This window comes from Diaphorina citri, unplaced genomic scaffold (assembly GCF_000475195.1).
Source record: "Diaphorina citri unplaced genomic scaffold, Diaci psyllid genome assembly version 1.1 scaffold1527, whole genome shotgun sequence".
Lineage (NCBI taxonomy): Eukaryota > Metazoa > Arthropoda > Insecta > Hemiptera > Psyllidae > Diaphorina > Diaphorina citri.
The window spans coordinates 1-12254 of NW_007378953.1; the positions used below are offsets into that span (position 1 = coordinate 1).

A 12254-nucleotide genomic window follows, 5' to 3' on the forward strand; every position below is an offset into this window, starting at 1 on the left:
ACGACATACAGCCTGATTTCCTCGAATTTGCCATCAAAAATTTTGTCAAAAGAAAACGAATGTGCCATCAAATTCATATTCTTGAAGGGACCCAAAATTCTCATATTCATCAAACGATTTAACTTCTTTCCTATGGAAGTGGACTTACTTGATATGATCTCTGACATCATTCAGAACTTCGTTGGATACCGTGTCGACTTTGTTGATAATGATCAAATCCGCCAGGGCTATTTGTCTGAAAGCAAAAAAGCCGGATTGAATTTGATTAGCAAGCAATTACATATATTAATTTGAACCCAGACAAGCAATAAAACCCAAAACTCTGGACAACAAAATTAAATACTAAATATAGGACCAGAGATGTGCGAACCGCAAAATGCAAAATGTAAAATGTACATTTACATTTTACATTTCAAATTGGTTTTGAAAAAGCATTTTGCAAGCCGGATTGAATTTGATTAGCAAGCAATTATATTAATTTGAACCCAGACAAGCAATAAAACCCAAAACTCTGGACAACAAAATCAAATCCTAAATATAGGACCATGGACCACTTTTCCCAATACCAAATGTTGGACACAGACCACTTTTCCTAAGGACCAAACGTTGGACACCCAATGCCTGATACCGAAACACGTGCTCATACTTATTGTCACTCTTGACATTAACATCTTTCACAGGTTGGTTGACATCACTGTCACTGACATTGTCAAGGTTAGTGTATTTGGTGGATCCATCTCCACATCCAAAGTTAACCGTGCTAACCACTAAACCATTGAGGAAAGCGTTACACACCTTACTGCAGAATTTATAAGTCCATCACCTTCATCCCTATCGCTGTCAGTATGGGATTCTTCTTTGGCTGAAATTTGCTGGAAACAGACAAGCAAAAGAAAATATGGATAAGTGGTATGTTAAACGGAAGAAACTATAAACCTGTAAAACGAGTCAATGAGCTAAATACGTAACACTTTGAATTTGAATGTTCAGCCAACCCCACTGGAGGTAGGTAGCTGCTTTCTTGGATTGGAGGAGGAAGATTGAAATGTCGATGTAAACAGTAACAATAGCAACAACAACACTATAGAACATTGGTATCAAACAAAAATATGTTACTTTGTATAAACCCAGATTTTGCAAAACATCCACTTCAAAATGATGCTCTTCAGCTCAATGACGTTCTTAGGACTCGAACCCCAGTACATCGGAATATAATTCCAAGTTTCCAACCAATCACCTCTGAGGTAGTGGGGCACTGGGTTGCTATGTAAATGAGGCATCCACTAAAACCAAAGATAAAGAAGGAAAGAAAATCCATACCTATACAGAAAGGTACTCATAAGCTCGAATATTACCATATACAATTACATACTAGGTAGTTATGTAAGTAGAGGCAAATTATGCAAAGTTGCTTCAGAATACCAATTGCTTCTGTTGAAGAATCTCAAGATGTCTTCTTTACTTGGCTGTCAATTTTCTCAAGTTGCTGACAAACATCTCCCCCTTTACCTATCATCCTTTATTCTGTTTCTAAAGTCGTCCTCCTTCCGTCTTTGTCCTTAATAAAACACCTCTCGTTGCTTCTGTTCTCAGAACACCCCTTCTTAATATACCCCCTCCCTCTTTGAATCTTGTCTCGTTTAATCTTCATTTGCATCAATTAAAATATTATGAAATTAGCATACAGGGTAACTCTCGAGGACATTAGTCTATTACAGGGTGGCATAAGAGACACATGTACATCCCCAATGAAGCGGAATAGATGTAGCTGTGATAGTGTTATTGGGGATGATTGTGGGGTAGCCCAAACGGTCACCATTTGAAAGATGCTTGCGCTCGTTGTTGCTCAACTTCATAGATACGGCGGGAACATCATAAGAAAGAAGCGAACATTGCGAAGAAAAGAGACTTGACACGGGACTTCGCTTATGATGGTCCAAACAAGTTCTTTACAAAGAGGAATCCATTCTGAATCTGTCTACCTTGCGGGACATTAGTTTGAAATCAGGGACAAAATTTTAAAGATACAAAGTACGAAACTCGGGCTGGGTTTGTGCGGCCGGCGAGAAGGTCGTCGCCGAACGGAGGATAAAAACCACCGTCACGAATGGCCGAATTGGCCGATCTTACCACTCGGAGTTAACACAGTGTCAAGGGTTTTCTTTGATGTCAAGCATTTGATTTACACAGGCCAGTATTTCTTGATTTCTGGATTAACTGAAAGCTCTCTGTCGTAAGATCGGGCATAAAGAATTTAGAGAGTTATACAGTGACGTTCAACCTCTATCAAATAAAACCCAGAACACCCTGTATGTATTGCTGACGATGAGGTTCCCTTTCCTGTAAACTTCCAGAAATACAGGGAGCAGCAGTTTTTATCCCTCCCTATCCTCTTACTTTTTATACATTCTGACACCCACTTGAACTTTCAAGTCTCTATTGTTCCGTGATGAGAATGAAAACGCGGCTCTCAATATGCTCAGTTGATTGAATACATGAAAGTTTATTACTGCCGGGTCTACAGGTTCATGGCGTAACTTTGGTCCGAAATAACGGCCGAACCGTACCTTCTGGAAACAGGGCCCACGGATACTTTCGATCTACATAATTTATTGAATCTCTGTGCCAAGTTCGCGCGAGTTTGGCTGAAATCTACAGGCGGTAGAAATTATTATTGTTAACTTCTAAACTTATAGTGATAGCGAGTAGAGATTGCCCCAGGCAATAATTTCGCTCCTTGTTTGTATTGCTTTTGTGTACACTGTACATTGAAGTACAACCAATCGTGCAAGCCTAGTTAGCTAGGAGGGTAGCGCGTCTGCCTTGCAAGCGTTAGGTTGGGGGTTCAATTCCGGCCCGAGGTGGATCTCATGGTTCTCATGGATCTTATTCTAAACAGATTAGGTTCGTTCTCTAAACTGCTGGCTTTCACCTATCCTATCTTCCTTCGACTTCGGGACGATAAGACCTCAGCAGTTAGGTACAGTTCCTTAATAAAGAGTCTAAATAAAAACCGTGTAAACATAATGGACTTCTTGGAGGTCAACGAAAGCGACACGGAAGTAAATGACACCATGAAGCAATCTGGCTATTCTTTGGCTGTCATTAGTCACAAACCATAAACTAATAAATAGTTTTGAAATATCATTATACCTAATTGGCGAGTGTTGCAATATCGGTGATTGTCATTTCTAATTGCATTCCCAATGACTTGCAAGATGCATCTTGCATAATGTGCTTAATGCATAATGCACGGTTATATTCAGCACTGCATAGAGTTCTAGAGCAGAAATCTTTGGCATAGTCCATTTCGGAACAATAACCTTGATAATAGATGCATAGAACATACAAAGACTTAAATACAAAGAAACTAGCTCGTTGAGGCGGTGCGGTACAATTTTATGGTGAAGTTCGCTGGATAAATTGTTGTTTTTATGGTACACTAGCTGAATTCCGTCGCTTCGCTCCGGAATCCCGCTAGTTCATCCCGAGGCATGGCCAAACTTGTGGAAAAGGCATGGCCGAACTTGTAGTTATCAAACTAAAAACATAAACGAAACTCAAATATTAGGCGAGCGAGGAAAAGTTTTCTATCCCGCAGTCTCTGCACTCTGTGTATTTCTTATGGAGATTTCAGCGATCAAAAATTGATCATATCTCAGGATCGGTGTAGATTTTCGCAAAATCCTTTCTTATTGCACACCTAGACCATAAAAAGAATATTCCTACCAAATTTCAGCTTTCTAGGTGGTGTGGTTCTCGAGATAGAGCGATCAGTGTGTGAAATGTGAAATGTGAACTGTGAATGAGTGAATGGATCTTGTTCTTATAATATAAGACTAGCTGAATTCCGTCGCTTCGCTCCGGAAGCCCGCTAGTTCATCCCGAGGCATGGCCAAACTTCTGGAAAAGGCATGGCCGAACTTGTATTTATCAAACTAAAAACATAAACGAAACTCAAAAAGTTGGTCGAGAGCGGAACATTTCTCTCCCGCAGTCTCTGCACTCTGTGTATTTCTTATGGAGATTTCAGCGATCAAAAATTGATCATATTTCATAAGCCTTTTTATTGTTTTTTAAATATTTTTTATAACCCCAGGAATTGATTTCTGCCACAAGCCTCGGAACAAATTGTGCCCCATTGGCTTGTCTTTGAAGCACTTTTATGTGTAACTTATAGGTAACAATGAAAATATGCAATTATCTGTGTATTTAGAAACTGATACAACGAAGGACTTGATCCTTAACACAACTCATCAACTTACAGCAAAGATCAACACCATTTTTGGGACCTGTGTCATGTGTACTGTGACCCACACTTTATTATCATTGGATGAAATATTTAACAGACAGACAAGACTAGACAAACACAGAAAATGACTGGTAAAAGAAGTACACATTGTGCTGATCTAATAGCTTTCACGGATCTAGCCCAGTTAGAAGCAATTAAGTCCAAACTTAATACAAAACAGCGAACTTAATAGACCGATGACTCACTATGACAATAAATGAGACCGAACAAAACCATTAATCAAGTTTAGACTACTTATGAATTTATAGTTCAAGATATCCATATGGACCGACCAAACCTTCAACATGATTGAACTTTCAAACAGATTGCATAACACAAAACAACACAATACTCTATTAAACAGTCTAATCACAAACCCAGTGATGATACTAACACCAATAGATATAAAATCAATGGAGTACTTACTACTAAAGTTTACGTTATGTGTCATAGAACTGATCTTATTATAGGCATATAAACAAGGACTGGGCTAATGGCTGGATTACAAGAAACTTGGAAGGTGTATCCACATATAGTCAACCGGCCGTCGATTGATGTCCACTGAACCGTCCACACTGCCTTGACAACATAAATTTATCTCGTCGATCGACTATGTGTGGACATAGCTGAAGAGACCAGTCGACAGCCCAGCTACTGGGCCTCATTCCACGAAAGTATTTAACGATCAAAGTTACAATAGACTCTTTCTTGGGTTTTCCAAAGTCTGGTCTCCATCCGGAGTTGAACCCACAGTCACTGACTCCCAAAAATCTACAAGTCGAACCTGGATAATAAGAGAATAGAATCGATGTGACCACTATTTTTTTCTCTTGTATCCAGATTTCCACTATATCCAGTTTCTCTTATAGCGTTCCCAGCCTTATACTTATAAACCTCGATAAATTTTATGACTTGACACATATCAGTAAAACTTCGGTTATCAAACTTATGAAGCATAATTTAGGCATGAACTACAACTGTTCTACGGTCCAAGTACATCAAGTATCAATATTCTAAATCTTCGAGAAGAGCTTCAAGGTAATCAACCCGAATTTTGAAGAGAGATTGTTTCTCCTTCGTCTACTGGTCTTCTCGAGGCCCAGACTTTAACCCGTGTGTGTCTCGAGGCCCTGATTGTAACGGCTAAGTACATGCTTGGAGTTTTCTTTTCTTCTCCTTTCTTTCTTCTTTGTTCTAAGCTAGCCAGAGCCAACGATTATAGTACTTGAATACACCAATTCCCAACAGAAAACTGAAGACAGGCAAAGTTGTTCGTGGTTGGTAGAGTTAGATATTTAGGCAGCTGGTTATTTCGGAGTACGCTTAGCCTCGGGAGGACAAGTGAGCTGGTTGGAATTCCAGCGAAACGGCAAAAGTGTACCTGTACAGAATCTAAAATATTTCAACATGACAAGAGAGCTCAAAGTGTAAGTCCAAAATAAATAATTATGAAGTTAATGAACGTCTAACAAAACCAACAATGCTGGTGTGAAACAACATAATTATTTAATTACACAAACACTTACCTATCCTAAATCAGCAAATCACCTAATAGCTCAAAACTCGTTCACAAGTCTCACACAGCGGGAGACTACGAAAGGTTAAAACCGAAATACAACACAGATTCTGTGTCCAAGTTATACTATCTAGCCTGACCTACACAGTCAGTTGAGATCGTGAGTTATTTGATAGTGGAAGGACCGAAATATTCGGAGATTCCAACAGCCCAAAACCGGACCGCGTGATATCGTAACTAGGTTGCATCATAAGGTTGAGTAACTTGCTGAAAATTCGGACTAGACTGTAGACTCTGTACAGATTTTTATTTGGACCGTGTTGGATAGGACCGAAATTTTGTGAAAGCTTTTTTTTTGGACAAGTGAGTTTTTTAATAATTAAAATAAATAAAAAAATCTGGTGTGAACATCACACGACTTTCCTTATCCTATTGAATGATGCTTATTTGGGTGTTCTGTTGTAACATTTACAATATTGTGTCTTGAGGTCCTAATTGTAACGGCTAAGTACATGCTTAGAGTTTTCTTTTCTTCTCCTTACTTTGTTCTAAGCTAGCCAGAGCCAACGATTATAGTACTTGAATAAACCAATTCCCAACAGAAAACGGAAGACATGCAAAGTTGTTCGTGGTTGGTAGAGTTAGATATTTACGCAGCTGGTTATTTCGGAGTACGCTTAGCATCGGGAGGACAAGAGAGCTGGTTGGAATTCCAGCGAAACGGCAAAATTGTACCTGTACAGAATCTAAAATATTTCAACATGACCAGAGAGCTCAAAGTGTAAGTCCAAAATAAATACGAAGTTAATGAACGTCTAACAAAAACAACAATGCTGGTGTGAAACAACATAATTATTTAATTACACAAACACTTACCTGTCCTAAATCAGCAAATCACCTAACAGCTCAAAACTCATTCACAAGTCTCACACAGCGGGAGACTACGAAAGGTTAAAACCGAAATACTGCAACAAAGATTCTGTGTCCAAGTTATACTATCTAGCCTGACCTACACAGTCAGTTGAGATCGTGAGTTAGTTGATAGTGGAAGGACCGAAATATTCGGAGATTCCAATTGCCCAAAACCGGACCGTGTGATATTGTAACCAGATTGCATCATTAAGGTTGAGTAACTTGCTGAAAATTCGGACTAGACTGTAGACTCTGTAGAGATCTTCATTTGGACCGTGTTGGATAGGACCGGAATTTTGTGATAGCTTTTTTTGGACAAGTGAGTTTTTTAAATATTAAAATAAATAAAAAATAAGGACCGTGAAAAATATTACACCTAATCGTAATTATTGGTGGTACTTAAATTTATTTGACTTCCAAGTCATACTTGAACGTAGGTGTCTTGTCACTTTTGACAAAGTCCCAAAATCGTTCCAATAATGAATAATAAACAAGCTGGGCCCGTCCCTCCGGGAATTTTTTAGCCCGTAGTTTATTCGATCGTGGTTAAAGAAAATCAGTACCTATGTACCTACCTAATTTGTTTAATATTCAGTTTATTTTTATTATTGATTTGATTTCTGATTTTACTTTCATGTAATGATTTAAAATCAAGACTAGAGCCCGTTCTCCCTTTATTCTTTGAAGTCACCCATTCATTTATTGGCCTTGCTCGGCGTAGCCTAACATAGGTGACGCTAAAATCGGTCTTAAATGATCGACTGAAGCGTTATCTAAAACTTTCTCGCTTTGAGTTCATAGGTCGTCGCGACAAATTTCAAGATCAGAGCTCATTTGTGTGAGAAAATGTGAAAAAAAAAATCCCACAATTACTCAATTAACTTTAAGTCACCCATCCATTTATTGGCCTTGCTCGGCGTAGCTTAACATAGGTGACGCTAAAACCGGTCTTAAATGGTTCTCTGGACAAAATTTGCTCCACAACTTTCGTGTTCCTGGTAAAAAGACCTTTAATTTGATATATAGGTCGACCAGGTTTGGATAAGATTCCATTTCATTAAATTCATTTCCTCCCTAGGGATCAAGCATGTTATCCAGACTAGTCAAATCGCATGAGGAGCATTTGCCCGCAGTGCTCGAAGAAATCGGTACCAATCCAGAGCAGCTGAAGAAAGATGTGGCATCACTACGTGAATGGTACAGCTACCAGACTCATCTGCCCCAGGATACTAGTGAGTATTTAGCAGCCGCTAGAGAAAATACTTATTTTTCCATACTTTTTCTTTAAAGGAATGTAGATGCGTTGACAAGTATCTAAGTACCTTTATTCCAAAAAAGAAGAATTTCCTTATCAGAAGCATTCCCAATCTGTTCAACACAGATTGCCCATCAGTGTCAAATGGGAACCTATAAATTTTCATACACCTACTTAAATCAATTCTGACTTGATCTTTTAGAGAAAGGTTATAGAGGAGAAGAATTCCATTGATATTCTAGATCTTTTAACCAAATTGTACAAGTACATCAACAATCTAAACATGGATTTCATGATTTTATCTGATTTTGAAAATTTTCAGAGGACTGTGTACTTGCTTCATTCTTAGTGGGTTGCAAGAACAGCATGGAGATTGCCAAGAGAAAGCTCGATATGTTTTACAGCGAGAGAAGACACTACCCTGATATCTATGGTAGCTGCGACCCTGCTAGTCATGAGCTGACCAAATCATACAAGACAATGTGAGTACTTTAACCACAGGGTTACTTCAGTTTGCGTGACGTCAATCTTGGGATATGGTCCTCTCCAAATCCTGTCTTGTCCCAATCCTATTCAAAGGTATCCAGTTCAAACGACAAATAATAATTTATTAGAGACGCCAGCCTTATTAGCTTTGAGGGTAGAGCGTCTGCCTTGTAAACACTAGGTCGCGGATTCGATTTACTTAAACCCGAGGCGGATTTTATCCTAAATAGATAAGAGTAGGGTTCGTTCTCGGAACGGCTAGCTTTCTCCTAGCCTGTCTTTCTTCTATCTTCACTTTTGGGACGATAAGACCTTAGCAAGTGAAGATTTTTACTTTCTATTACTACAGTTATTGCAAAGCTATACTAGTAATGAGGAAGTATTGCAATTCCTTTTACAATCCATTTTCTCAGTACTTGAGGACTGGATGCCAAGTTGATGTATGGGATCAAAATTTCTTTACCTTTGGAGCCTGTTCCATGAAGCAAATCCACATTTCGATTTTAACTGTTCGAAACTTTCTACTTTCAGATACACGATAACCATTCCCACCCTCACACCTGACGGCTCTACCGTGTCCATGTTAAAGCTGAAAAATCCCGACCCTGATCAGTACTCCCCTCTGGACCCTATCAAACGTCTCAACATGATGTACGACCTGATGCTAGATCAGACCACAATATCTTCGAAGAACTATCTCATCTATGATTATATCGACAGCACACCTGCTCATGTGGCCAAAGTCAATCCTCTTATTGTCAAAACCCACCTTGCGGGCAGGAATCAAACCCGCGGCCTAGCGCTTATGAGGCAGATGCACTACCAACTAAGCTAACTAGGCTAGCTCCCAATCAGACCTTTTTAGGGAACTTAGCAGCTCTTTTTCTGTGAGAATTCTTTAGTTCTCTGAAACACTGATTATTAGAGTGGTTATGGTTAGCATTAGACCAATACTCAGGGCCATATTTTAGGTTAAACTTGGATTACAAAGAGTAAGTCTCCAATCTCCATGTTAGTAGAGAGATACATTCGAAGATGGCAAGAGTATGCACAGAGTACAGATATTAGACGAGTATTCTATTCTTCAATTTCAACTTCTTCACTTCTCTGCTTTCAGTCATTTCTCCCAGTGCGCGTGAAAGGTCTCATCATCATCAACTGCCCGAAGTTTGCCGTCACTACGTACAATATAATGAGAAACTTCATGAGTGAAAAGCTGAGCAGTCGAGTACACGTCTATGCCGAAGGCGCTTCCGTCCTATCCAAACACATACCGCAGGAAATTCTACCCAAAGACTACGGTGGAAATGCGGATTATACGTTGGAGTCATTGAATGACTATTGGCACGATACTTTGATCGAGCATAGAGACTGGTTCTTGAACGAGTCCCTTCACAATTCGGATGAAAGTAAACGACCCGCGGACAGCAAATACAAAGTTGAAGATGCCTTGTTTTGACTTTTAAGTCAGTATCATCTTGTTGGCAAAATTCGGGTTTATAAGAAACTGGAAACGTAGGTATCGTAAATCAATAGTTCAATACTTTGTCTGACCTCCCTATAACAAAGAACGTATGCAATGTGCAACACATGTCTAAACTCGAAAATTCATTTGGTTAGTTAGACGTTTTATTTATGGGAAGTACGAAGACTGGGAAGCAAAAATCTTGCTAATGTTCCTGCAAATTGGTGGATTCAGGAACCCTAATTTCCCTTGTCGGAGGAAAAAAAAGCTAATTCCCTTTGTCGAAAATGTCACAGGAGGAGAGGAAATCCCTTAGAACCCCCAATTAAAATTCAATCTGTTTATTTTTTCAGAGTTGATTTGGACAAAATTCTAGACCTGAAGGCATACAGCGAATTGAAACAAAGGTAAGTAACAAAGTACTCGTCACCTAATGGGTTAATTATTTCTGATGACATGATACGATCGAATTTCACGTAATCCAATGGACAATATTTTGAAGAGCTATTCCTCTAAAAAACTAGAGTCTCATTTTATTAAGCGCCTCTGTGATGAATTAAAACAAAGGTAAGTAACAAAGTACTCGTCACCTAATGGGTCAATTATTTCTGATGACATGATACAATCGAATTTCACGTAATCCAATGGACAATATTTTGAAGAGCTATTCCTCTAAAAAACTAGAGTCTCATTTTATTAAGCGCCTCTGTGAAATATGATTTGGCAGCCAGGGTGTTGAAGTGTCTTCTTGGCGAAAGTACCACAGAGGTTGATGATAAAATACTACTTAGGCATCTCTATTTTGTCGTTAAAACAAAAGTAAATACCTAATATCGACCCTGTTTTCTAAGCAAGACAGGGGGGGAGGGGGGTTGAGTTTTCTGCTCGATTGAGCCTTTACTCCTCCCCCGTTTTTCGAGTATTTACCCGAGCTGCTTTCCATTCAGCTTTCCTAGCGGCTATTCTACCTCTTCACTTCATAACCCTTTCCCCTTCCTTAACTCCCTCCTCGATCTCTCCCTCAATACTCGATTGGGGGTATGCTTTGGCAGCCAGGGTGTTGAAGTATCTTCTTGGCGAAAGTACCACAGAGGTTGATGATAAAATACTACTTAGGCATCTCTATTTTGTCGTGAAAACAAAAGTAAATACCTAATATCGACCCTGTTTTCTAAGCAAGACAGGGGGGAGGGGGGTTGAGTTTTTTGCTCGATTGAGCATTCACTCCTCCCCCGTTTTTCGAGTATTTACCCGAGCTGCTTTCCATTCAGCTTTCCTAGTCACATTAATTATGCGGCTATTCTACCTCTTCACTTCATAACCCTTTCCCCTTCCTTAACTCCCTCCTCGATCTCTCCCTCAATACTCGATTGGGGGTATGATTTATTGTTTCAATATAAAGGTAGGAACATGATCTGCATGATTTAAGGGAAATTTTGCAATTGGAAGGGAAAGAAGGTTTGCATTTTTGAAATTTTAAAACATACCAAGGAGTATACATTTTTAAGGGAAAATTTGCAATTGGAAGAGCCGGTTTGCATTTGGGGAATTTTAAACATTCCAATGAGTATAAATTTTTGAGGTGACAACCAGTGAATACCTATTTTTCGAAAGAGGTGCCTCTTCAGGAAATTTATGCACCGGTGTGGTGGTGATGTACTGAGAATACGTAATCAGGGCGATTTTAATACAGCTTCAGTGTGGAGAAACTTGCTATTTGTTAGGGAAGATACAAGTCAAAATGTTAAGGTTGAGGAAGACTTGAGAAAGAAGGAATAAAAAAGGAAGGAGGCGTTAGATAGAATAATTTTGGAAGAGTAGGAAGAGTTGGAAAAAGGTGCAGTAAAACAAGATGATAGAAGATGATGATAGAACCCAAAAATTGCCAGCCAAAATCTTATATTATAAGAACAAGATCCATTCACTCATTCACATTTCACAGTTCACATTTCACACACTGATCGCTCTATCTCGAGAACAGAAAATTTGCAATTGGAAGGGAAAGAAGGTTTGCATTTTTGGAATTTTAAAACATACCAAGGAGTAAACATTTTTAAGGGAAAATTTGCAATTGGAAGAGCCGGTTTGCATTTGGGGAATTTTAAACATTCCAATGAGTATACATTTTTGAGGTGACAAGCAGTGAATACCTATTTTTCGAAAGAGGTGCCTCTTCAGGAAATTTATGCACCGGTGTGGTGGTGATGTACTGAGAATACGTAATCAGGATTAACCTCTCCTGGCAAGGCCTAGGGTTCTTTATTTTTCAGGTGTGGGCATTATAATTTTAGTTCCTTCCATTTTGGAGATCATTTTCTCAATCATGTAA

At 39.0% G+C, this 12254-nt stretch overlaps 1 protein-coding gene and 1 long non-coding RNA gene across 2 annotated transcripts in view; one reads left to right on the top strand and one right to left on the bottom strand.

The window, feature by feature from the left end:
• Nucleotides 1-179: 179 nt before the first annotated feature.
• LOC113470338 lies at nt 180-874 on the bottom strand. Its single transcript, XR_003393425.1, has 2 exons — nt 796-874; nt 180-235 (listed from the first exon to the last, which is right to left on the bottom strand). It is a non-coding gene; the product is annotated as an uncharacterized LOC113470338 (long non-coding RNA).
• Nucleotides 875-7006: 6132 nt separating this feature from the next.
• Nucleotides 7007-12254, top strand: part of LOC103516258 (alpha-tocopherol transfer protein-like) — a 30773-nt gene continuing 25525 nt past the window's right edge. The window contains exons 1-6 of the mRNA XM_026828710.1: nt 7007-7038; nt 7798-7951; nt 8297-8456; nt 8992-9236; nt 9480-9912; nt 10279-10332. Of these exons, the coding sequence (XP_026684511.1) occupies nt 7807-7951; nt 8297-8456; nt 8992-9236; nt 9480-9912; nt 10279-10332 (1037 nt within the window). The 5' untranslated portion in view covers nt 7007-7038; nt 7798-7806. The remainder of the gene's footprint in view (nt 7039-7797; nt 7952-8296; nt 8457-8991; nt 9237-9479; nt 9913-10278; nt 10333-12254) is intronic.